The sequence below is a fragment of the Eulemur rufifrons genome, chromosome 9, assembly GCF_041146395.1.
Source record: "Eulemur rufifrons isolate Redbay chromosome 9, OSU_ERuf_1, whole genome shotgun sequence".
In the NCBI taxonomy this organism is placed as follows: domain Eukaryota; kingdom Metazoa; phylum Chordata; class Mammalia; order Primates; family Lemuridae; genus Eulemur; species Eulemur rufifrons.
Genome location: NC_090991.1, coordinates 18,778,703 through 18,805,900, shown reverse-complemented (window position 1 = coordinate 18,805,900; position 27,198 = coordinate 18,778,703). Strand labels below are relative to the sequence as shown.

The 27,198-nt window shown below is 40.6% G+C and overlaps 1 protein-coding gene across 3 annotated transcripts; it reads left to right on the top strand.

Annotated features, from left to right (window-relative positions):
- Window positions 1–362: 362 nt before the first annotated feature.
- WSB1 (WD repeat and SOCS box containing 1) lies at window positions 363–16,953 on the top strand. Of its 3 annotated transcripts, XM_069482255.1 has the most exons (9): window positions 364–688; window positions 6,265–6,433; window positions 7,405–7,673; window positions 8,845–8,976; window positions 10,963–11,063; window positions 13,287–13,459; window positions 13,940–14,053; window positions 15,452–15,559; window positions 15,856–16,953. In XM_069482255.1, exons 1-9 carry the CDS (start codon window positions 649–651, stop codon window positions 16,013–16,015), a joined length of 1,266 nt encoding a protein of 421 aa, XP_069338356.1. In that variant the 5' UTR covers window positions 364–648; the 3' UTR covers window positions 16,016–16,953. The 3 variants fall into 3 exon arrangements, with proteins under 3 accessions (XP_069338358.1, XP_069338356.1, XP_069338357.1); XM_069482256.1 differs by lacking the exon at window positions 13,940–14,053; XM_069482257.1 differs by lacking the exons at window positions 6,265–6,433; window positions 7,405–7,673 and having other exon boundaries at window positions 363–688.
- Window positions 16,954–27,198: the final 10,245 nt, after the last annotated feature.

The following is a 27,198-nucleotide window of genomic DNA, read 5'->3' as shown; positions in this document are numbered from 1 at the left end:
TCCATGCAATCTTTAAGCTGTGGGTGAATACATAAATGTAACTCCCAGCTTGCCTTTTCAAAGGCACTTCAATTATAATGCCTTGCTAGAGCATCCTTGCCGAGGAAACGCGACCGGGTTACCGGCACAGTCAGCACGTCCGGCCCCAGACCCGCGGCCTCGCTCTGCCGCACTGCGGACCCTCCCCCGCCTGGGCCTCCGAGCTCTTCCGGATCTCCCCCTGCGGGTGCCCCAGACAACGCCCGTGCGCGCCCGGCTCCGGCCGTCACGTCTCCTGCGTCGGGAGGCGGGGCCTAGGGCATCACGTCACGTGACCACGCCCCGGCTGTCTAGATATCTGCCGCGGCGCCCGCCATTTTGTCTCCAGTGTCTCGTTTGTCGTGGACTGTGTTGGGGTATCTCTGTCGGTCCGTAGGCGGGAGGCAGGGTACAGGGTCTATTGTCTGTGTTTGACTCTGTAGTTTGTTCCGAGGCCTTCCGGAGCTTTCCTGGGGTAGTCGGCAGAAGCCGCAGCGGCCGCCCCCGCCCCTCCCCTTCATCCCCGGGCCAGGGAGGGACCGAGCCCGCGTCACGCCCCTCAGCGCTCGCCGTTCTCTTCTCTGTCGTTGCGTCTGCATCGTGTCCCCGGAATCAGACGGTGCCCCATAGATGGCCAGCTTTCCCCCGAGGGTCAACGAGAAAGAGATCGGTGAGGAATGGGACTGTGGGTGGGACTGAGGAGAAAGAAGCAGGGACTCCCCGGAGGAGGTTTGGGAAGAAGCGTCTCTGAGTCTGAGGGAAGAGCTCGAGTGAGCGGCGCCAGCCTATAGCGAAGAGAAGGAAGCAGCCCTGCGGGCGGGTGTCTGCCGAGGGGTAAATAGGAACAACGTTGATGCGGCGCCTACTTTGCTTCTGGCGCGGAGGGAGGGTCGAGGGGAGCCTGGGCGCGCAGGGGCTGCAGGGTGAGAGCGAGCCCGGGGCCGGTCCGAACCGGCCTCCCTGTTGCTTTGTGGCCGAGGCGAGCACTCATCCCTCGGACCCCAGTTTCTTCATCAGAGGTCCACGCGGGGCTCGAGTGTCGAGTGGACAGGGGAGGCTTACGCCCAGGGGTTACTGGCAAGTTTCAGCAACTCTAATTTAAGTTTACGATGGGAAAAGTAAACTTGTGTGTTCAGAGCTGCAATGAAAGGAAGGGGTCCTCATGTATACTGACAACTTTTGATCGAGAAACTTGCCAGAAGAGGTGCCAACAGCCTGGAAAAAGCAATACAGTATTTTAAAAATGGTAGGACGTTAAGAAAGACTGCGGTTCTGGGGAGGAGACTCTTTAAGAGTTATCATTCAAACGCACATGGGAGGAGCTGAGTGGTTGGGTGGAGTGACCGAAGAAAGGCTACTCTACGGAAGAGCAAACCGGAAAGGCCTTTCTGGCTTAGTGGCTTGGCTAACGCTGCCCCGCTGAAGACAGGGCAATGGGTGTGAAGGTTGTGCGCCCATACCTGCTCAGCTGAAAGCACCTCGCATTATTTAAATACTCCTCTCTCTTTAAGTAAAAGAACTGGAACAATTTTAGGGGGTGTTGGGGTACTGTGCATTGACTGATACGCTTAATATACATTGATCTTACTGTGTTATTTAAGTAAAAATTGGCGATGGCCACTGAGTAGAAAGCATTTGCATTTTCCTGCTCTTGAAGTAAATATGTGTCTTTACTAAATTTAGAGGGAGAAGGTATTTGCAGAGAGGAGAGGCTGAAGCAGTCAAAACGCCCTCTCTTTTGTACGTGGGTGAGTTTTTATATCTAGAAAGAGCTATCTTAGAATTCTGGACTTTTGTGCTCTTAGGGATAAGACTGAATGGCTGATCAGGAGGGGACTTTAACCGTGGTTTTAATAACTATTTTAAAGATACAAAAAACACCCAAAATTCATGTCCAGTTTTTATTTTAACTGTACTTTAAGACTAGTAAGTATGTCTTGAAGTGGGACATAGAAGTCAAATGTTGTTGTAATCAGTCCCGTGGTTTTGTCCTTCCACTACACCATAACATTATAGATGAGTGATCTGCCTTTAGTTTGTCTTTATTTTACCTCGTCTTGATAAACTGTTTTTGAAAACTTTCCAGTCCTCTTTTCTAAGGATTGGATAAAGCTTCTTTATAGAACCATCCATTAAGTGGCTTGTTATTTCTAATTTATTTTTTGCATATTTCGGTCTCGTGTTATTTCCTGCATATGGTATAAAAAGTTACTGGCCAAGTGCCAAATATCTAGAAGAACTTTGGCCTTTTCTAAGCTTTTTTTTACCCCCAGTGTTTGTTTCTTTGTTTCTTTTTTTGAAGTATCATTTGTATACAAGGTTAAACATTTACTTTTCTGTGTATCTTTTTAATCAATGAGTAAGAACGAACTTTTTCCCATTTCTTTGGTATTAATTGTAGCCAAGCCAAGTTTGGTTTAATCAAGTATGTACTGAGAGATTCTGTGAATCAATCATTAAGGAATTCTATATGACAGGAATTACTGCCCTGGGCTACTGCGCTTTCATGAGGCACTGCCGCAGATCCTTTGCAGGAAGGAATGTGAAGAAGGAGCTAAATGTGATTTACTTGGTTTAGCAGTGACTTGGATGAGGTGTTACCACTGTACAGATATTAATATGTAGCTTTGTATGGTATGGCTAATTTCCCACGGCAGGCAGCCTTTCCCTTATGTTATGCAAGGTCATTAAATTACACTTTTGAGGGGAGGGCTGGGGGCTAGAGTGCCGTGGCATCAGCCTAGCTCACAGCCATCTCAAATTCCTGGGCTCAAGTGGTCCTCCTGCCTCAGCCTCCCTACTAGCTGGGACTACAGGTGCGCACCACCATGCCTGGCTAATTTTTCCTGGTAGGGATGAGGTTTCTCGTTCTTGCTCAAGCTGGTCTCAAACTCCTGAGCTCCAGCTGTGCTCCCACGTTGGCCTCCCAGAGTGCTAGGATTACAGGTGGCAGCCACCATGCCCAGCCAAATTATACTTTTTTGTTGCTAACATTGAACAGTTGCAGGTAATGTAATAAAGATCGAACTTAAAATTTTTTTTTTTCAAAGCACTTTATTAGAAATTTTGTGCTAGGCTTATAATATTGTACCAGTATTTAAATTGAGTGCTTAAATCATTTGATTAACATTCACAAAGCTTTTGATATGCTTGTTAACTAACCGTGAAGGAAATACAAGGCAATTATTAGTAAAATACTTGTAACAGTATAATGATTTATTTGGCAGTTTGTATAATGGCCTCATTTCTTGAATTTCTGTATATTTGAGGATAGAATAGCTTATTATTTCATGGTCCTTTGCTGTTTGAACCAGCAAAGTTTCAAATATTTATTTGTTTTTTAGTTGTTAATTTATTACCACTCCTTTTATATAAAAGGAGTTTCATGATTGTGACCAAAGTAAAAGAAGAAAAGTATAGAGTAATCTTAAAATATAGACTAAAAAAACCCGAAATCTTCTGTAGGAAATTTAGTCTTGTTTGTGCTCACTGAGAGAGAGCTGTGTGCTAGTCTAATTGACCAGATATTTTTGAAGTTGAATGCAAGGGCTGACCCTTGTATATAAGTTATATCAATAGTCTCACTTAGTTTAACCCAAGGGCTTTTCAATTGAATTTTAAAACTTGCTTCCCTTATTTGTGAACCTTGCTTTTTTCTCCTAAAATTTATTGGGTTTAAGAGAGAGATGTGGTTAAACAGAAACCCTAGTTAAAAAAAGATTTTGACAGGGATTGCAAATTCAGAAGCCAAGTGTATGAAGGACCATAGTGAGATGACCATGTAAGACTGTGGGCTTAGAAAAATGTGGGTAAACCAGGAGCTGCATGCTTTTTCTGAAATCATTAGTATATTTAAAAGATCATTTCTGAGGCAGGAGGGTCTTTTGAGCCCAGGAGTTGGAGGTTGCAGTGAAGCTGTGTGTGATGATGCCACTGCAATCTTGCTGGGGTGACGGAGTGAGACCCTGTCTAAAGAAAATAAATAATCATTCTGCAGGCATCTGAGGGTCACCAGTTTGTGAATTTTGTATTCAAAAGTTGGATCACTGTCAGTAAAGTTAATGTCACCTATGCTGCATTAATATGGGTGAGGTGCATGGGGGACTCTGCTACCTTGTTTGAACCACACCTGAAGTGTTGTGTTTAGTTCTGGGTGCCACTTTTATGTGGGCCACTATTAACTGGAATTTATCCAGAAAAGGATGATGAAGTTAAGATGGGGAATGGACTTTAAATCATGGCATCTAAGGAATGATTGAAAGGACTAGAGATACTTTAGCCTGGCAAAAAGATTCAGTTGCTGATGTCATGGCTATGTTTAATATATATAAATGTCATGAGACCAGGATTGGACTTAGGTCAGAATCAGTACTGAGCAGATAGAGTGGTAGGAGAAAGATTTTGAGTCATTAAAAGGAAAAATTTCTGATAATATCAGATGTGCCAAAATAGAATAAATCTTAGTAGGTATTCTTATTTATGAATATCATAGAAAAATAGGTCTCAGGTTTTTGTTTTGTTTTGTTTTGTTTTTTAAACTACTCATTTGTTAATGTGTCAAAGAATTGGGCAAGGAACATATTTAAATCAAGAATGGGAGCTCATACATGTGCTTTCATATTCATTCAGTAAATATTTACTGAGCACCTGTCATATGTCAGGTGCTATCTAGCTATTGGCAGAGCACACATTCAGTCTGGAAGTGTCACTGAATGAGTACATTTTAGGGGTTTGTGTGTATAGATCTCTAGTTATAGGAGCATAAGTGGTTCTTATTTGAACTGCCGTACATAGAACATATTAAAGTTCAGTTGTAAAGTTTAAGCCAAAAACATATAAAAATGCTTTATTATATATTGTAGAATTGACCAGACAACTGACCACAAAATAGGTAATAATAGGGAAGCTAAACTGATAATAACTTATAACAAAAAAGGAAAAATAGTAAAATTGGAAATCAAGACTAACCCAAAACAGTATTGGTGATATACTGATAAAGAGGCTCTTTTTCCCAAAATTAAATTCCGGCTGAGTTTGCATGTGTGCCTTGTAGTAGGAGCTGGTTGGTTATGCTTTTTGTTCCATGTGGAAGTAATGTTCTTCATTTGCTCTGGTAAATGCCAATTTTTGTTATGAATGCAAAATTTGAGTGGTATTAACTAAATTAAAAATGTATGACATTGCCCATTTTTTGTCCTTAAAACCCCAAATTATTCTATTTTTTGAGTCAGTTTGGGGCCCATTAGGAAGACTCTTGAGCACCACTGTTTGAGAATCACAGATACAATTCGTTCTAAAGCACTGATTGGGTAGGTTGGACTAGACAACCTTTAAGTCCCTTCTAGTTCTGAGGGTTTTGTAATTTTCATGACCTGTGTATGAAAAGGATAAGAATATTCATGTTTCAATAGGCCATTTTATAGTGCTTTTCTTTGAGTAACGGTATAATAATCATTCTATAGGGGTTTATGGTTTTTGAAGGTTAAAAAAATTAATTTGGAAGATACCTTTCTTGCAAAGTAATTTTACTCTCTTGTATTTTAAATGTTAGTAATTTGATGAAAACATAATGTAATCAAAAGTTAGGACTTTGGTGGCAGGGCGCAGTGGCTCACACCTGTAATCCTAGCACTCTGGGAGGCCGGGGCGGGAGGATCGCTCGAGGTCGGGCGTTCGAGACCAGCCTGAGCAAGAGCAAAACTCCATCTATACTAAAAATAGAAGGAAATTAGCCAGACAACTAGAAATATATAGAAAAAATTAGCCGGACATGGTGGTGCATGCCTATAGTCCTAGCTACTTGGGAGGCTGAGGCAGAGGATCATTTGAGCCCAGGAGTGTGAGGTTGCTGTGAGCTAGGCTGACACCACGGCACTCTAGCCCGGGCAACAGAGTGAGACTCTGTCTCAAAAAAAATAAAAAAAATAAGTTAGGACTTTAATAACTGTTAGCACCACTTGGTCATTACATTGTTATTATTTGACCTGGTTTTTTTTTTTTTTTTTTTTTTAGCTCTTGCATTGGGAAGTTTTAGGAAAATCACTGTACCAAAATTTTAAGATAGTTATTTTCATTAAGGGATCTTCACATCACATACTTCCCCTTAGAAAGTGGAAGGCAGAACTCACTTTACCCTGTCTGCATAGAAAAGAGAAAAAACTCATTGAATCCTAAAGTAATATGGAAGCAGTCTTATATTCATTGTTGGTTATATATGATATCCTGTATTTTTCTTTTTCTTTTTAGTGAGATCACGGACCATAGGTGAACTTCTAGCTCCAGCAGCTCCTTTTGACAAGAAATGTGGTCGTGAAAATTGGACTGTTGCTTTTGCTCCAGATGGTTCATACTTTGCTTGGTCACAAGGACATCGTACAGTAAAGCTTGTCCCATGGTCCCAGTGCCTTAAGAACTTGTAAGACTCTCTTTTCTTTTTTATATTTTGTATTTGTTTGTGGAATTTACCATTTTCTGCCAGTGTGGGGTAATAAAAACATTTTGATGTTTAACTTTTGCTTTATAGATGGTGTTGTAAATGTGTTTTAATCATAGGCTGAAAATATTTGTTGGAAAATTCTTTTAAAGAATTGCCTGGCTTTATTTATACAGTATAGAATATTTTGCTCAGATATTTACATGTCTTTAAGTTATTCTATATTTTAAAAGGCACATTAATTGTTCCCCGTTAGTGTATGTATTATGCTGTGCTAGAGCAGGTAACCTTTGTTATGTGAAACTTCTTGGATTCACTTTGTATTTTACAACATTTTATTGGATAACAGTGGTGCATAGATCATGAAATTATATTTTATGTATTTTTTCATTGAGTTTGAATATTTGTTGAAAGTTTTTCTAAAATGTATCATATGCTAAATTGAATCTTTCCTTCTTGTATCTAGTAGACCTTCGTGGTTATATTCATTAATGGTCTTATTACATATTACTTTAGGTCTAGAAAGTATGAGAAACTGATTATTATGGTTTAAGGTTTTTTTTTTAATGGTAATTTTCTGGGATCAGCTTGATGATATATTAAGTTACTGGGGGGTTTTTTGCTTGTTTAAATTAATGTTTTTGCTTTTAGGTTGAAGGAGTCCCAATTGATACAATGGTTTTGAGGAAAATTTGGGAGGCAAATAGGTTATAAATTACTTTATTGTTGAACTTTTTCTCAGCCACTAAGAATTTCTATTAATGATCTAAATTTATTTGCTCCTTCTCTCATGGTTCAAATAGCAACTTTTCCCCTTCTGATCTATAGGATTCTATTGTTACTTAGTATTATTATAATTACATTGTGGTTGTTTTTATAAACATTCATGATTATTCAATATCCAGAAGAGTCCAGAATAAATAATAATTCAATTTTAATCTTTTTTCCTCCAGTCTCTTGCATGGCACCAAGAATGTTACCAATTCAAGCAGTTTAAGATTGTCAAGGCAAAATAGTGATGGTGGTCAGAAAAATAAGCCTCGTGAACATATTATAGACTGTGGAGATATAGTCTGGAGTCTTGCTTTTGGGTCTTCAGTTCCAGAAAAACAGAGTCGCTGTGTAAATATAGAATGGCATCGATTCAGATTTGGACAAGATCAGCTACTCCTTGCCACAGGGTTAAACAATGGGCGTATCAAAATATGGGATGTATACACAGGTATGGATTCATAGTTTTAAAAGCAAACCTAATTATTTTATAATGGAAGACACTGGTTATAGGCACTGGAATATATGATTTGAGGGTTTTAACTTACTGAAAAGTAAGAATTGGTGCTATGAGTGTGTCTTTATAATTGACCTGAACAGCATCTTTAGCTCATGATTTTAATTTAGTAAAACAATATAGAGTTCACTCTTCAGACAGTATTACAGTAGGAAAGGGCACGTCTAGGGAATGTTATTTAATTATCGTTTATAAACTAGTAGTTTAGTTTATGACTCAAATAACAAGGTGTTTTCTTACATACTTTTTCAATGATTGATAGCTTAGAGGCTTTCAAGAAGCAAATCAAGTTTCAACAATCATTATCTAACCTTTGGAAGGTTTTAGTGACAGTTTATCTAAAGTCCAACTAGACAGGTTGAGAAGTTAAATTCTTTGGGCAATTAAAAATAAATGGAGTGTTCACTGCCTAAATTGGTTTGTAGCATGTATTATGTATTCAAAAATGTAAAGGATTTTTAAAATGAGCATTAAAACAATATGTACATTAGAACACAGCAAGTGATACTAACAAGGAATGGGGATAATGAATCAAAATTTGATTGGGTTCTTGAAAAAAAAAATTTAAGATAAACACATAAAGTCTCCTAGAAAACAAAACTCTTATGGTATTAGAAAAATAAAGTACATTTTTTCCACTGGGATTATGTGTGAATTTAAAGTTGTGGGATAACATGTATCTTTTGGGGAGTTTGACAGTCCATTAGTAATCCAAGGTCAAGGAAATACAAGCAAAGGAATAATTTGATTTTATATTTTAAAGTCATACTGTTCAAAGATTTGAAAAATGATAATGTAGGGGCTTTCTTGATATTAAATTAACATGATCTGGGAGTTTACATTTCAGGAATTCCCTTTTAATTTTTTTTGATAAACTTAGGCTTTACTAGCTTGGAAAGAATCCATTTTAAAACAATGTAAATATGAATAGTAAATCTTTAATGGTAACAATAGTGGCACTAATTAAATCATTTTATACTTTATAAACTAAGGAGGTAGCCAAGAATTTCTATTCATTTTTTTAAATGGTGAACAAATATTTTTTAAAAGAAGGAATTGATAAAAATATTAATATTGTCTTTTTTCCCCCCTCCATCACATTTAGGAAAACTCCTCCTTAACTTGGTAGATCATACCGAAGTGGTCAGAGATTTAACTTTTGCTCCAGATGGGAGCTTGATTCTAGTGTCAGCTTCAAGAGACAAAACTCTCAGAGTGTGGGACCTGAAAGATGATGGTATGTCTTTTTTCCAGGCTGTGGAAAAGGATTAGTTTCTTAATATTACTATTGAGAGGTATAAGGGTTCATCTGGGGCATTTGACTTTTAAAATGGCATATGATCAGAGCATCCTTTTCTCTACTTAATTCTTTGGTTCCTTTTCCTTAATAGATGAGACAAAATCATAAATATGACCCAGAATAGGAAGCAGCAATTATTCTAAGTAAATAATCTGATATTCAGAAACTAACCACACAGATCTGTATCAAGTATTTGAGGACAAAAATCTCGATCAGATTTAGGGTCCTACGTGAACTGGTCTTTGTTAGTTTATTTTTTCCTGTCTTAGGGAGGGTTATTAACTTCCTGCATTTGCTTAATGAAAATTTAAGTAGATCTTGAAGTAATTCAGTAATCTAATAAAATTTAGATTTAAACAATTTACATAGCAGAATTTATAACAGGTAAATGTTAATAAGCACAATAATAAGTGGATAGGTTAAGGAATTTTTTTTTTTTTTTGAGACAGAGTCTCCCTCTGTTGCCTGGGCTACAGTGCCGTGGCATCAGCCTAGCTCACAGCAACTTCAAACTCCTGGGCTCAAGCAATCCTACTGCCTCAGCCTCCTAAGTGCCTGGAACTACAGGCATGCGCCACCATGTCCTGCTAATTTTTTCTATGTATTTTTAGTTGTCCAGCTAATATCTTTCTATTTTTCAGTAGAGACGGTGTCTCGCTTTTGTTCAGCTGGTCCCGAACTCCTGAGCTCAAACGATCCTCCCGCCTCGGCCTCCCAGAGTACTAGGATTATAGGCGTGAGCCACCGCGCCTGGCCCTAGGAATTCTTTTATAAAAAGTAAAAGATTTATCCTCCAATGTAATAGAAAGATAATGTCAATGGCAAGTGCTCACCTTTTTCTGAAACCTTGATATTGGTGATGGTTACAAAGTTTTGGAGAGGCTATCTTAATTTGAGAGGACCAGAGATGACCATCTCTGCCCCCTTCTTAGTCCCTAAGGAAAGAGTTTACATTTTTAACAAAAAACCTTATATTTAAATATGATTTGCTGGTGCTCTTCACAGCCTTAAGCTGGAGGTTGACGGGCTTGCCTAGGGATGGTATAACTTAAATTTAATGTGGTAGGAATAAGAACCCTCAGATTTGGAGACAGTCCAGCTGTTGAGTAGTAACTATTGCTTAATAAAGTAATATGCTAACATTAACAAATCATGAAGTACCTTCTCTGCATTTTACCAGTTCTCTGATTGCTTAGCTGTTGAAGGGCAAAGAAATCTCAACAGTTAAAATAGTTTGATTATTAAATTTTTATTTTCCTTTGCATATCAAATGGTGCTTATCTTAACCTAATTTTGGTTATATGCATATGTTTTATGAATGTCGGTGCAGTAAAATGTAAGATCCAAGAGAGTAGGGACTTTGTCTTAAGCACAGCTATATCCTCTGTGCTGGCATAGTGCCTGATACATAGTAAGCACTCAGTATAAGTATTTGTAAAACTAAGAGTTAAATATACTTAAGCATAGTTGTGTGCTATGGGTATAATACACAAGGACTTTGGAGTGGAAGGTAGGTTACCAAAAAGTAAGAAAAATGAAAGGCATTTTGAAGATGCTCAACAAGTATCTTAACCTTGCTAAGTTCCAGTTCCTTCATTTGTAGAATAATGGGATTGGACTAAAAGAATTCTGTCTTCTATAGATGAACAGTCCCAGACTTTTTCTTAAAGGACTAGATGTTAAATATTTCAGAATTGTGGACTGTGCTGTCTACTGTAGTAGCACAGCATAAACATGTGGGCATGGTTGTGTTATAGTAAAATTTTATTTACAAAAGTAAGCAGCTGGTGCATATTGCCCATCTCTGTTATAGATAAATTGCTTTTAGCTGTAAAAGTTTGTGATCCTGTGATTGACTGCCATTTTGAAATGCTTCTCATTTGAAATGGATTCTAGAGTTAACAGATATTTCTTTTTGTTCAGGAAACATGATGAAAGTATTGAGGGGGCATCAGAACTGGGTGTACAGCTGTGCATTCTCTCCTGACTCTTCTATGCTGTGTTCAGTTGGAGCCAGTAAAGCAGTATGTGTCAAAGTTCTTGTACATTCTTTGTGAATTGGATTATAATAATGTGTGTACAATCATTTTAAATCTAAGTAACCTATTAAGTCTGTGCTCGGTGTCACGAATTCTTAAATGTTTAATTTCATGATGGGGAGAATTTGCATGAAGGAAATTAAATATAGTTATTATGAAGTGAGAAGTTGGATTGCTTTTAGGGGTAATATTCATAAAATGAGGGGGTATGTCAAATTGATATTTTGTAAGATCTAGAAAAGTTTATGTGCCTATAGAAGAGATCTAGTCCATATGTTAAGACATTCCCTTGCTAATTATTTTCTTCTCTGTTGTTCTATTTTTTTTGTCCAGTTTGCTGTTTTTAAAGTTTTGAGTCCCAGCTGGTCCTGGACATTTAACTGAAAAAAGTAACTTAAAAACCTAATGAGAATAAAAATAGCACTTATATATGTCCTACAGTGAATTATAGATGAGATTTGATATTGTCTGTTTTACATAGCATACCTGTAGACAGCTTAAGTAAAATGACTCTTAAGTGGGTTATGCTTATTAATGAACTCTTTTAGCTGTTTACCAGCTGAGTTAGTAGATAAAGGGACCTCAGTAGTGTTATTTATGAAATGGGTTGAAGTCCAAATACATGTGATGATCACAATACACTTTGAATTAATGGGGGGTGGGAGGCTAGTTAAAATGCGTTTTATTTAGTCAAGACGTATGTTAAAATGATAGTTACAAATGTTAGAAGTTTAGAATAAAATAGTTTAGTTCTTTAAAAATTATAAGAAGAACAAAGCTAGATGTTGACATTGCTATTTTAGGCTGTGTGTTTTCCATATGCTTCTTGCTTTCCCTGTCACAGGTGGTGGCAGCAATATTGGTGTGATTGAGGTTATGCTGGCACCACTCGCACACAGGCGCACAATGGTGTTAGCTGGGCAGAAAGAGTGGCATCTCTGGCTACCGGGCTGGGGGCGACCTTTACCATAGGATGAAGTAACCTTGCATTCGGCTGCAAGGTGTACTGTACGTACACAGGTGCTGGTCGATGTCCACTTTCTGCTTTTCTTTCTTTCTTTTTTTCTTTTTTAAAATAATTTTCCCCACAGTGAAATCCACTGACTCCTCCGAGTAAATTGATCTTCCAGTTTGATGGAATTGGGAGTCTTGACAAGTGAAACCAATCTAATGTAAAGTAATTGACTTTCAAATGGTTTCTCTGTGCTATTTTTTGGAATTCTTTTAAGATGCTAGAGATATCTTAAGTCTTTGATCCAACTTAAAATTTGTACTTATTTTCCTTTGCAAATAATATATTGTGTCTGTGCAGAAAAAAAAGTAGCAAAAAGGATTGCTTTACTCCAAGAGGAGGAGGCCGCTATCTTACTAGGATTGTTATAAACCTCCAAGCTCACATTTAATATAACAGACTGAAGTAAACATTAGAATCCTATTTGGAGCTATTCTGCACAGTCTAACTACTGATCTTTAGAATCTAAAACTGTTTGTGAACTTGTTCTTAAATAATTGAACTGTTTTATACTTAAAATGACTGATTGTGGTCAGTTTGGGAAAAATAAGATTGGTAAATCTTGATTCACAGAAATGTTGTAATTATATTATTTTCATAAAATAGCATTTTCATTTTGTAATGTGGTTTAACATCCTTGTTGTTTGCCAAATAAATTTCATTTAGCTGTGAAAATTCTCTTTGCTTGCAGTATCTGTTTCTCTTCCTAGGCTCACGTTGGTGACCCAAGCCTATTGTAAACAAGTGATTATCTCAAAGGGAGATGCCAATGGAGTAACAATTTGTTAACCTTACGTTTTCTGTCTGTATATTTTTAAAAATTTGGTAGTTTCTGGAAAAAAGAGAAGGGGGTTTGTAGTATTTAACCCTATTTATTTCTGTATATTTTAGTTAAATAGTTTTTGGAATAAATGGATTTCAGTATAACTTTGTGGTTAAATTGCATTGCCTTTATGTTTAGGCTTATTTTTTAATTAACATTTAACAGAAAAACATTTGAAATAGAATTTGCATGTCTGCTTTAATTAACTTAAAGACTGATTTTAATGTATGACACTGAGCATATTCTTTAAATTACTCATAATTTATGTTTAATTTAATATAATCTTAATTAAATTTAGCAGTTTAGTTTAAGATGTGCCATTTTGTCCTCTGTGTGTCTGAATGAAGCTATAACATTTGCCTTTTTATTGCAGGTTTTTCTTTGGAATATGGATAAATATACCATGATACGGAAACTAGAAGGACATCACCATGATGTTGTAGCTTGTGACTTTTCTCCTGATGGAGCATTACTGGCTACTGCATCTTATGATACTCGAGTATATATTTGGGATCCATATAATGGAGACATTCTGATGGAATTTGGGTGGGTAAAACATGAATTATTTTCTTCTATAATTCATCTCTGGCTATCAAGATAGCTTTTAAGTTATATGAATAATTAGAATCACTAACATACAAAAGCTAAAATTACAATCTACCATAATTTAAAATTTTGTTACTTAAACTGTTGAATGATGCAAAGCTTTAAATACACATTCAATAAATAATTTGGCTCTCTGGATATAGGTCTCACTATTTAACAATACCTGACTCTTTGTAGAAGTGGTAATTACATTTAAAGTTTCATGTTGGGAAAAAATGATTTTAAAACTAAAGTTGGACCTAAGCTTACTGTCTTAAACCAACCACATTGTGAAGAAGAGATTAATAATTTCAGCTCTACTCAGTCTCAGTTGTATTCCTTAAGGATACTTTAAACCTTATTCAAAGAGATACATACTTTGTGTAGTTTTGTTTCTTGAAGTAACTCTGATATCCACTGAAAGCATGTATTTGACCTCAGGCACCTCTTTCCCCCACCTACTCCAATATTTGCTGGAGGAGCAAATGACCGATGGGTACGATCTGTATCTTTTAGTCATGATGGACTGCATATTGCAAGCCTTGCTGATGATAAGTAAGTATGTGAATTATAGCTTGACTGACTTCTTATTGCCTCTTAAAGACTTCCTTTCATCTTTCTACTTAATGAAAACATTCTTAAGCCTTAAGGCCTTTCTGTAGTTAGACTTTTAACATCTTTATCTAGACAAGACCTTTGGAGATGTTGATGTGTTTTAAAGAATATTGGCCTGGGCCGGGTGCGATGGCTCATGCCTGTAATCCTAGCACTCTGGGAGGCTGAGGTGGGAGGATCATTTGAGCTCAGAAGTTCCAGACTAGCCTGAACAAGAGTGAGACCCCATCTCTACCAAATACAAAGGAAAAAAAAAAAAAAAAACCTGGCCAGGTGTTGCAGCACGCACCTGTAGTCCCAGCTACCCCGGAGGCTGAGGCAGAAGGATTGCTTAGAGCCCAAGAGTTGGAGGTTGCAGTCAGCTACAATGATGCCACTGCACTGTACCCAGGGTGACAGAGTGAGACACTGTCTCACTAACAACAACAACAACAACAAAAAAGGCAACTGAACACCACTCCTCACAATCCCCCACCCTAAATAAAAAAGGAATATTCTCCTCAACAGTTATCCATGTAAACTAAAGATAATGCATGCCTTTTCTTGTGTTTCTTGTTTAATTAAGCGAACTGGATAGATTCTTATTCAGCTTTTAGCCCAGCTCACAGAGATTTTTTAAAGTAGTATCTTATAAAGGTTGAAGCAGAAGGAAATTTCTAGAGTGAAGAAATAGTAAAACCATAGTAATTTGTATCCACTATGATTCGGACTAGAAGATAAAATGTCATATGAATAAAATGTTCTTATTGGTAAGAAGCAGAAATTAGTTACAGGCATTCCATTTTTTCATGCTTTTATCATACAATGTTCATGGATTATAACATTGAGCAGTTTGGTCACATAATTTGTAAAGTGACTCATTATCTTTCCAGAATATTGGCAAATATATGGGGAGAGTTTTATTAACAACCATTGTTTTCTGTTTGCTCAGGTAGATTCTGCATATTAGTTCTCCACCATATTCCTAGACACACACACTATCTAGGTTAAAAGCCTTTATAAATGGAAGAGGGTAAAACAAATTAGATAATTATCTTTTAAGTGTAAGAAAGTAAGGGGAAAACTTCCCAGTTGTGAACATTATAGGTCTGAACACTGGGAAGGGAAGGCAGCCATGCATTGTAGTCTCTGTCTCTTAAGTGTGAGTTGATCCAAATTATCACCTGGTATAGACTGAAATATTTTATAAAGTAAGTTACAGTAATTACCTGTTGCAGTGATATTTGTGTGTGTATTTTGTGACTCAGAACACAATGGCATTTCTTTCTAAATTTTAAAAGTTGCTTTTACCTTAAATTTCCTACTAGATACCCACTAGATAATTTATTTCCTTTCTAGAATGGTGAGATTCTGGAGAATTGATGAGGATTATCCAGTACAAGTTGCACCGTTGAGCAATGGTCTTTGTTGTGCCTTTTCTACTGATGGCAGTGTTTTAGCTGCTGGGTAAATATATTTTTCTCTTTTCTCCAAGGGATAGTTAGGGGAGTTTAAGGTGGCTTTTAGGTAAAGCAGCCAGTAATTTATTGCCAGTAATTTATTGTCAGTAATTCACCAGTAAGTGCTCTTTATAATATGTCCTTGTCATAGGGTATATCATTGGTTTGTTCTCTTTAGTTAAGTTTTAATGTGAAGTTTGTGACTCTAATACACAGCCTTGAATGATAATTATTTGAGCTGTAGGGATGTTGAAATACACGTGCTTGAGTGAGTAACTAAGCTTATGCTTCGTTTCTGTTTAGGACACATGATGGAAGTGTGTATTTTTGGGCCACTCCAAGGCAAGTCCCAAGCCTTCAACATTTATGTCGCCTGTCAATCCGAAGAGTGATGCCCACCCAAGAAGTCCAGGAGCTGCCAATTCCTTCCAAAGTTTTGGAGTTTCTCTCCTATCGTATTTAGAAGACTCTGCCTTCCCTACTACTAATAGTAGGGACTGACAGAATACACTTTATACAAACCTCAAGCTTTACTGACTTCAAATATCTGTTTTTAAAGGTTTAGAAGATTTATTTAATTTGATACGTTCTTGTACTGCATTTTGATCAGTTGAGCTTTTAAAATATTATTTATAGACTAGGATTATAGAAATATTTCTGAACATATCAAATGTAAATTTTTTTAAGTTCTAACTGTGAAAACATATACATACATGTATATATTTAGATATAAGCTGCTATATGTTGAATAGACCCTTTTGCTTTTCTAATTGTTAGTTCTGACATGTGTATATTGCTTCAGTAGAGCCACAATATGTATCTTTGCTGTAAAATGGAAGGAATTTTTTTATTTTGGGACACTTGAGATGTTAAATATTGACTTAAGCAGAATTGCCTCATACAAAATGTATTTGGTTGGGGAAGCAGGGGGTGTCAGACTGACCTGCAAATGAAACACAGTTTTTGTATAGGGAAAGGTGGAGTTTGAATGTGACATTGTTTAAAAAAATACCAGAGCCAGGATTTAACTAGAAAAAGGATGTCTTTTTTTTTTCCTCCTTCCTCTAAATACTGCTGTGGGCCTTAATTTTGGAAACAGCTTGCTACTTTACCTTTGTGGTATAAAGTATTATAAATATTAAGTCTATTTGGAAAATCCATCTACTGTGTTATTGCTAAATATTTGTTTTTACTAAGGGACAATTATATTAAGACCATGGCTTTTTTTTAAAACACTTATTATGTTTCTGCAGGGGATGATATTGGTGACTTGCCAAAGAGAAGCAATCCAGTGTATCTGCTTTTGCCTTCTGTTATTTATCTTACCTGCAGATATTAAGAATGTATGCATTATGTAAAATGCTTGATTATATATTTTTGTTGAGTTTTCTAATAAAAGACTTGTAAAAAACCAATATATTGCAGATATTTCCTAAATATGTTAGAAGGTTTAGTGCTTTTTGTCTATCTCCATTGTTTGGTTTTTTTTTTTTTTTTTTTTTTTTTTTTTTTTTTTGAGACAGAGTCTCACTCTATTGCCCGGGCTAGAGTGAGTGCCGTGGCGTCAGCCTAGCTCACAGCAACCTCAAACTCCTGAGCTCTAAGGATCCTCCTGTCTCAGCCTCCCAAGTAGCTGGGACTACAGGCATGCGCCACCATGCCCGGCTAACTTTTTCTATATATATTTTTTAGCTGTCCATATAATTTCTTTCTATTTTTTAGTAGAGATGGGGTCTCGATCTTGCTCAGGCTGGTCTCGAACTCCTGAGCTCAAACGATCCGCCCACCTCGGCCTCCCAGAGTGCTAGGATTACAGGCGTGAGCCACCGCGCCCGGCCTATCTCCATTGTTTGATTGATGGCACAACCACAAGTAAATTAAGCAAAAAGGGTAATGAAGAAATAGCACAAGACTAGCGCACTGCTATAGAGTTAATTCAGTGCTTCATGAATGCAGTGACTTTTATGTTGGTTTGTTTTTGGGAAAACTGTTGTAGTAATGCTTATTTTAAAAGCATAGAAAAGCTCTAGAACAAAGGAAAATAAATAGCAAAGGAAAAATACGATCTTTTAAAGGGAACTAACAGGTTTTTTGTAAGCCTACATGGTTAAAGTAGATACAAGAAAAATCTAGTGGTCTAGGTCTTTTGAGAAGGCAAAAAAAAAAAAGCAAAACTTTTATTAGCTACGTGTGATCTTGAAGACTTGTTTCCACTGAAAGATTATTTGGTTGTTCTTACAGTTAGCTCTGTTAAGGGATTTAGATATTTATAGGGCTACAGGTTATAAATTTGAAAAACAGTAGAAAATCTGCCCAAATTACTTCTTGAGGATTGCCTGTATTTTGCAAAAAGAAGCACAAAAAGCATCTTATCTTCAAACTGCTTGTGATTTTCTTTTTGAATTTTACTTTGTAATATATGAGCTTTATACTTTTAAAATAAGTTACTATTACATATTCTCCATACCATCCAATTATTTACTCTCCTCACCAACATATCCAATCATATAAAAACAGCAATTTGGAAGATACATTCTTTGAGATGTCCACAATTGTTTTCTACCTTTTCTCATGAAAACCATAGTGCCAATATGAAAGGAAAATTGTAGAATATGTGTCAAGGAGAAACATGCTTGAATTTTCCATTTATGGGGAAGAACAGGATGACAATACTTTGAATAACCAAAGAAAAACAGGAAAATGTGATTGGATTATTGACTTGGGTCAGATTCTAACTACTTGATTTTAAAATGATAATGCTGCTTTCTCTTCTGTGCCACAAATGTGTCATTTGGAGAACTGGCAAGAGATCATTTATGTTCAGATTTGATTTCCTGTTTTAGTATCCCACAGGGGTGTGTGTGAATGTGAGAAAATCTGTCATACTCGGCAGTCATGCTATCCTTTTACAATAATGTAGTCATTTTAAGACCTGTAACTTGATCATAGGTTGGTAAATCTTAAATTGATGGCCCTTGAAATTCCCTGCCTGCTGTGATTGAGGTAAAGTTGGATTCAGCTGGTTTGCACTGCCTTCAAGGCTGCAAGACCAAAAAAGGCTGGACTCCACCGTAGCATGCTTATGGGTTGAGGCAGTGGCAGGGGACTTGGCTGTCAGCCAGCCAGCACAGGATTAAGAAAATAGAAAGCATAAATTCAACATTGTTTCACAAGCCAGAAACCATTGAGACAGTGACTCCAACCTCCAGATTAATGAGAAGGAAAATGTGTGGATGATACAGCATTTTATCCAAGTAATTCTGGACAGGTTCTGTCTGGCCGATGATAATGAATTTTTTAACTAGAGAATGCATAGATTATAAAGCATAAGTACAGTAGAGTTATATATGGGTTTACTATTGTATGTTGGTGGTAAAATCATAGATAAAGCATCCATTGGGGCATGCTGAGTTTTTTGTTTTTAAATTCTTTCCGCTCAGAAGTAAGAGCTGTTGGTAGCTAACAATAAAATGCAAACTAGAGAAATGGTTATCATAACCTTGGCTTAGTTTATGGTAAGATGTTTGGGAGGAATGCAGATTAGTAGGCAATCTCAACCTGCCCTTTGCTCTCTGAAACTTTCCTTTAGCCAAGAGCAAAAATCTGGTCTGAACCAGGTGTAGAGTGGCCTATTTCTATTACAGGTGGTTGGGTAGTTTTGTGTGGTTATCACTGGCATTTCTGCAGGTTTATTTTAACAGTTGAGAAATCATAAAAAGATTGAATGAGGCCAGAATTGGGGAAGGAAAAATTATTTAATTGAACTTTTATTAACTCCAGCATTATTTTCTCTGTTAGAGACTACAACTGTGATTAACCTTGTGGTTTCTCTTTTAGAGATGATAGGAACTTTCTCTACCTGTGGTACCGGAGAGAATTTGCTCTTCTGGTCTAAAAGTAAGGCTTTGTTAGGAAAATCTGTAATAGAGTGTTGCCTGTCACCATCATTATAATGACAGTTTTTGCTTATTTTGTTTTTTAAATGAGACTGAAGCACCAGTGGCTCTTTTTTTTTATTGTTCTTCAAAAATAAAGTGTGAACTATAGAAATCACCTAGTGTAGGTCAGGAAGTAAGAGAGATGGAAGTGGTTATTCAAATAAGTTGTTTCATGCTTCCCAGTTGTTGATGAATAATGGAATGTTCTTATACAAAATAAAAGAGACTAAGGATGATGAATATTAAGAGATACCTGAGAAAGATATACATAAAATAGAGCCAAGAATGAGGCTAATGTAAAATGGAAAACAGAAAGACATATTTGCACTGAGCGAGCTAAATATTTGGCTCCAATACAACACAAAATGGGAAGTCCAGTAAGTCAAATGATTCAGTGTTTACCTCATAGCAATTGTTGAGGAAAAGCACAGTTAATGTTATAGACAGAATGTTGTGTCCTTTCCACTCATTCACATGTTGAAATCCTAATCCTCAATGTGAGGGTATTAGGGGCCTTTGTGGGGTGGTTAGGTCATGAGGGTAGAGCTGTCATAAAGGGATTAGTGCCCTTATAAAAGGGACCCCAGAAAGCTCTCTTTCCCTCTCTACCATATGAGGGTACAATGAGAAGATGGCAGTCTGCCATCCCGAAGAGGGCCTTTCTAGAACCCAACCATGCTGACACCCTGATCTCAGACTTTCGACCTCCACAACTGGGAGAAATAAATTTCTGTGGATCATAAGCCACCTAGTACTTTGTCATAGCAGCCCAAATGGACTAAGACACTAGGACCAGCAGGCATGCCTCCTTAAAACATTAGTCAGATACAAGCTCTGCCAGTCCACACAGCCATTTCTGCGTATTCCCCAGCCATCTCTCCACCTCCAAGACCCCTGCTGTGATTTGGCAGGAATTACATAGGTTTCAAGTTTCTCTTTTTGATGATCCCAGTTGAGCTCAGAAGAGAAACATTACTGTGGGGTGGGCGTACTGTGTTGCAAGGGTCAGCACGTGGCACCTGGCAAACAGGACAAGGAAGCCCCCAAGTCAAAGGTGTCCCCACCATCCCCTTTGTGTGACATGAGCCTGCTTCATTTGTTTTACTCAAGTTCTGGCCATGCCCAGTTCTTGTAGATATTTCAGTTTATGACGTTACCTAAATGGCCTCTTCTAGGTGATCACAGGTAAGCCACCCCAGCCGAAAGTCATTTTGCTCTTCTTTCTTCAATTCTGTCCAAGTCCCAATTTCCACCTACTTTTTTGGCCTTTCATGATGAATGCCCTGTTGCTAGTTACTCATCCTTAGGTGTTGGTGCCTCAGTTAGAAGGCAAACTCCTTACTCCTGAAGGGATCCGTCAGCCTTTTCCCACAGGACTCTGTCCCTGGCTGATGTTTGGGTCATAGTGACTGGTGCCGTGGAAAAGATGAGAGATCAGTCCCTGGGCAGTAGGCATGGAAGTACCCCTGGGTTGGGGAGTTCGGATGAGCATACCAGGGCACGCACATGTAGCTCGTGCTGGGTGGAGAAAGCAGCTCCCTCAGACTGTCTGGGTCTCGCTGCTCAACACCTGGCAAAGACCCAGCCTTCTAGGCTTGGCCCCATCTGGCCTCAGATCAGGAGGATGTTCATATAGCAGGTTGGCCCGGTTTCTTGCCCAGGGCCTGCTGCCCAGAGGACTTTGCAGAAGTGGTGGCCAAGGCTGTAGTTCCAAGAAAGATTGGGTGATTGCTGGCTTGGCTGCTTAACAACTTGTAACTTTCAGAGCTTTGACGTAAAAATGCTGCAATAATGCCTTCCCTACAGGAATGGTGTTTAGCTTTTATTTGTGTCTGCACAGTGTCGGGTACATGGTAGACATTCGACATTTGTTACTACCATTTGTTTTGAGCACTGACCGTGTGCTCATTGCTATTCCTGGTGCATCTCGACAACCCTGTAGTATTATTATCCCTGTATTATAGCTATGGAGCTTCAGAGAGACCAACTCAATCCTTCAGGCCATACAGCTAAGAGATGACCATCCAGGATTTAAATCAGGTTATTCTGTCTGCAGAGCCTGTTTCTCTCCATAGTGGCCATACAGTTTAGGAAAGGCACTCAGTCAACATCAAACTCCTCAATTAGTTTCTGCCTGTGTCTTTGCCAACCCCCTGGGGCCAGCCATGATGTCAGGCTAAGCCTTCCCTAACACACCCTACCTTTTACTGAATCATGGAAAAAACAAACACAGAAGGAATGACTCCAAATATAATTTGGCGATTGAAACCCTCACAAAGTGTCCCTTGCCCACTGCCTAGGAAAATTATACTGGAAGGTGGTTAGCTTTTTCCTTCGTACCGCTCTCCTTGGGAACTTATCTCAAATGAATCATTTTTATTGCCCGTATGAACAAATCCAACAGAAACAGGCTGTAGCCGGATGCAGCAAAGCAGTCATTGGAAGTCAGAAAGTCAGCTGAACTTGCAGCCACGGGCTTTAAAGATTAACAACAGGTCAGGTTCCAACTATAATAACTTGAGCCCCTTCTGCCAGCTGTTCCTGACAAGGTTAGTCTCACTCACGTGGAGTTGACCTGGCAGTAATGCCGGCCACCAGGCTGGCATCGGGCTAGCATCCTGGGAGCCAGACTGAATTGGGTGGAAGAGTTGTCCAGGTCGCCTGCTACAGCTGCCATCCGAGGAGCAGGGAAAATCCATAGCACAGAAAGGACCCAAGTCAGTAACAAAGGACCAGATCGTTCTTACCATATTTCACCGATTAAAAGTTACACTTTTATCGCTCCATATTTTAACATCTCTGAAATTGGGATATATTTTATAATCAATGGTGTCTTATTAAAGTTTTTTAACTGGTACACACTATAGTGTCATATATAATGGCACAGATTATAATCAGTGGGGATTAGGATTTGATGAAATACAAAGTTAATGGAATTTATATATAATTAAAAGGCCAGTGGACTGTTATACACAATGTCAGGAGTAGAAGACACCAGAAACAGGTAGTAAATGAAGTGTGAGGTAAGACGAGGCAAATTAATCTGTGAGCCCTTCCTGAAAAATGCCTTGACCATGACAACCACCCCAAATGTATTAAAGTTGAAAAATAGCCAACATTCATCAACTTTTACTATGATTCAGGTGCTGTTCTAAGCGCGTGATCTGTATAATCTAATACTCACAACAACCCTATGGAGCAGATAGTGCTTTCCCCATTTTATAAATGAGGAAACTGAGGCATGGAGGGGTTAACTAAGTCGCCAAAAGTCACTTTATAGTGAAGAGTGGAGTCAGGATTCAAACCCAGGCTTTGTGACCCCAGGGCCAAGAAATGCTTGGTTTAAAATCTTGGCTCTCACCACTGTGTGGCTGCGTGACCTTGGGCGAGTCCCTTAGCCTCTCTGAACCTCCTCTTCCTTCCTTACCTGTGAAACAGACATGATCGCAATAGTTATGGCCCTGGGTTGTCAGGATTAAATGAGATCAAGCCCAGAGCACCTAATACCGGGTCCAGCCTGAGTGAGGGAGGGAGATGTCATTAATATGCCTAAAAGACCCTATCTCCGCAGCAGCAGCAGCCCTGAGTAGTTACCGTTACCCTGTCCCCTGTGCAGATTTGAGGCAAACTAGAGAATTTTTTAGTGTGTTGAGTAGTTGTTTTGTTTAGTGTTGGTTTTTTTTTTTTTTCCTTTCCTTTCCTGAAACAAATGCCAAAAGCATTTAAAACAGCCACACCCCAATCTGGGCGTCTTGTGAGTGGTCAGATGACCAGGGAGCTAGGGAGGGGAGGCAGCGAAGGGAATGGAAACCCAGCTTGACTTCCTGTTCCCAAGACACAAGCCCCGGAGCAGGGGTGGGGGTGTCCTTCCATCTGACAGCCTGCCAGGGCTGGGGAGGCTACAGCCCAGGGTGGGCAGAGGTTTCTGCTAGAACCAGCGCTGGGGCCAACTCCACGGGGAGGGCTAATGTACAAGGGACCGTTGGGTATGGACAGATCTGGGCACAAAACCACCCTCGAGAGCCTGATTCGGAGCCTCTGCCCTGGCAGTGGCTGCTCTACCCCGGGGTCCTCGGCATCCTGTGCCTCCCTCTGTCACCAGCACTGCTCACCCAGGCACTCATTCATTCGTTCATGGCGTGGCACAATATAAGTGTTGTTTTTCTTTAATGTGCTGCAAGTTCCTTGTACAGTACTGGACCCCCCGCCCCCACCAAGCTCACAGTGAGTGTGTCCTGTGGCCCTCGCCAGAGAATGGAGGGGGTGACAAGGGATCCCAGAGATGGGCTGAGGCCAGTGTTGACCTTCACAGTTACTTGTGGGATTTCTGAAAACATACCTTCCAGATCTCCAGCTGAGAACCACCAGTCTGATTCGAACCCCTTAATGTTACAGGAGTCAATCAACTTGACCAAGACAAGGGGGTAGTCAGTAGCAGAGCCCAGACCGAGGAACTAAGGTGTTGTTTCCTTTCAATCCTATTACTGGAACCACTGTCCCAGCAGTTCCCATAACAAATGGGGCCAGGCCAGAAAGCCCCGGAAACCAGGGAGGAAGCTGGGAAACTCCTTGCGGGGCGGTCCCGCGGCCCTTCCCCTCTGGCTGCCTCCTCCAGCTCCGGTGCACTTTCTGGCCTATTTCTGCAGTTCTGCTGCCCAAGCTCACTCCTTATAGCTGTGGCTTGGCCAGTGGGACGGCCTCTGAGCACACGGGCCAGCCGGAGGAAGGTGGGGCGGCGCTGGCTGTCGAGGAGATGGCCCTGTCTGCCCCCAGACAGCTTCAGTTTGTCCCTCTCTCCTTTTCAAGGTCAGCTCCTAGTTGGAGGAAACTTCATTCTTAGCTCTTATGGAGTTAAGAGCCTTTCTATACCCTCTCCCCAGAGAAAAATTTATGCACTCCAAATTTTGAATTTATTTTCCCCATGTTGGATGTAATCTCTTGGCATCCCCCCTCGGTGATGCTGTCAGTGACCCTTGTCCACTCCGTCCCTGGTAGCTACAGGGGATCTTCCTAAAATGCAAATCTGACCCAGCCTGGGCCACTTTAAACATCCCACTGCCTGGGGCCCTCCACCGTCTGGACCCCATCCAATTCCTCCAGCCTTTCCAGAGCTGGGGCCTCCTGCGCTCCTCTCTCCTCCTACACAATCCAGCCAGCCTGCGTGCCAGCCTCCTCCCAGGCCTTTTCAAATAAATGTGTTTATGTTCTTAAAAAGAGCGTCGATTTTTAAAAATACCCAGTAGTGAAAAGCACAAACGATCGGGAGGTACGGCTCCAAGTGTGAGGGTGGTTTGCAAAGACTAAGTCGGAAAAGCAACGGCCCAAGGATGGCAGGAAGAGAACAAGGGGCCAGGAAGGGGGTGCAGGCCGGCTGTTCAGCTTTGACAGATGGAAAGTTACAAGGCTTTTGTGTTTAGACTGGGAAGATTGCTATCTTCCCTGTGTCGAATCTGAAGACGTTTCCAAAGGGATTTCAAGAAAAAGAGGCACAGACAGAGAACATACGACCTTTCGTCAAAACATGCAAGTGAAAAAGGAAAGAGGATGGATTGGCACCATTTCCCCCCAGACATTCCACACCTAAATAAATATTCCGTATTATCACGTAATGTCACCAACCTCCCCCCTTCTACCGCCATGTCCTCTTGCTCCTATCGTATTGTATTGTCATTCTTTATACGTCTGTCTGTGACCAGACGGTGGGGCTAGACATTTTTCCATCTAGTTCGCTGGCATAGACAGTGACACAGACTGCAGCACGATGTGCCAGACACATAGAAGGTTCTCGAGGATGTTCCTTGAACTGGTGTGAACATCCTGCACTAACTAATACATGATGCTGGTCACTAAGGCTCGCATTGCAGGTGAGTCTGTGGAAGAAGAATCACATGTACTCGTGTTCTTGGGTGGGGAGGTGGGCACAGGAGAGGCACAGCTCGTTAAAACCGTGTTGGGGTATGACCGAATTCCACTGCGAGAAGTTCAGAGCCCTGTGCACACCGTACTGGGGACCAGGGATCATGTCCTTCATTTCTCTCCTCTCACCCCCAGTGCAGGGCTCGGGACTGCGTGTGCAGAGGGGTCCACAAAGCCCTACTGCGGGACTGGTCCACACCACTCCCCTGGCACCACCAGAGCAGCCCCAGACCCTGTGTTGAGACGCTGGGCAGACACGCCCGAGCCCAGCTAGGCCACAGAGATGGACTGATTGCATCTGAAGACAAACTGCTTGTGTATCGTTGTCACTCCCTTAAAAGGAGGGAAAAGGGAGTTTGTTAGATGGGCAGAGGTGCACAAGGGAGACTTTGCAAGTCTGTAGCTGAATGGGTGGCTCCCTGGGGTCGGACAGCTGTCCACCTGTCCTTCTGAGAGCCAGAGGGTGGTGGAGGTGTTTGAAGACAAATAAGGAGGTTGTGGGGGTCAGGGGTGCCAGGAGGACCCCAGAGGCCCTACATGCAGATGGAAGCTTTAGACGAAGCTGCTTCCCACCCCAGGGATGAGTGACGGGGACAGGCTGAGGGGACAGGTGGGCAGGGGGAGGGGAGTGGCAGCTCCTCGCAGCCTGCCCTGCACCTGTGAGCCCCTGGACATCACAAGCTTCTAAGGGCCGTGCAGAAGCATGCCTGCCTCTGCTCCCTCAGCTCCGCCGTGGGAAGTTATTCCCCGGGAGGTTCCCCCAGCGCACCCAGCCGGGAAGCCAAGCCAGGACCCCCACCTGTCCAACCGTCCGTTAGGTGAGCCGTGTGGCGGGAGGTTAGCAGCCTTTCTAAAGAAGGAGCTAGAGCTGCAGGAAGAGAACAGGGAAGTTCCAGAATGGTAGCTCCATGGCTATGTAAATCTTATATATCTTATGTGTTGAAAAAGCTTGGACGGAACCAAACTGTTACCAGTGAGATGTGAGTTGGGGGAGAATTGGACTTTTGTTTGGGTTCTATTTTATACACGTCTGCATTGTTTGGACATTCTACCGTAAACATTTTTTTAAAACTAATTTTAAAATGCTATAAATTGATGCCTTCGATTCTATGGACAGTGTCATCCCAGCAAAGGCATAGTGCGCCTGCCTTCTCATGTCATCTGGCCACGTCCTCTCCAGTGGGAGGGTGACAGGCCCTCTGCCACTCTGCAGCCCCCCAACCCACCCCCGCTGATGGCCGTGTTCCCTGGCAGGTCATTTAGCCCTTCCGAGCGTCAGTGTGCCCACCTGTAAAGCAGGCAGAGCCATCTCAGAAGGCCGGAGTCACTGGGAAATGGGGCACGGGGGGGGACAAGATGACACTGTGTTAGCGAAACTCAGCAGCAGGGAGGCCCTGCTGCAGCCCAGCTCCACAGCCGCAGCCAGAAATGTCGGGTCAGCGCTGGATCCGACTGCAAGGGAGGGCGGGGACAGAAGAGGAAGGAAAGAAAGGAGAGAAAGAGCCAGTTCCTGCTAGGCTGGGTCTCCTCCTTCGCCTCACTTTCTCACTGCCCTCCCTCCTGGCACAGGAGGTCTTAACACCTGCCAGGCCCATGGCTGACCCCGCACCTTCTCCGGAGGGGTCCACCCCACGGGGTCTCCCCAGCCATCTCCAGCTGTCCCCGTGTCCAGCTGCACAGACCTGGTCCGTAAAGGCTGCTTTCAGGGTCGCCGAAGGCCAGCAGCTCACACCTTTGGATCAGGTGACAAAAGTGTCCTCTTTATTAGCAAAAAGTGGGAATTTTGGAGGGA

Coding starts and splice junctions, on each gene's coding strand:
- WSB1 (XM_069482255.1), top strand. CDS start 649: ATGGCCAGCTTTCCCCCGAGGGTCAACGAGAAAGAGATCG. Junction 11,064..13,286: donor CAGTTGGAGCCAGTAAAGCA/GTATGTGTCAAA, acceptor TTTTTATTGCAG/GTTTTTCTTTGGAATATGGA. Junction 13,460..13,939: donor GACATTCTGATGGAATTTGG/GTGGGTAAAACA, acceptor ATTTGACCTCAG/GCACCTCTTTCCCCCACCTA.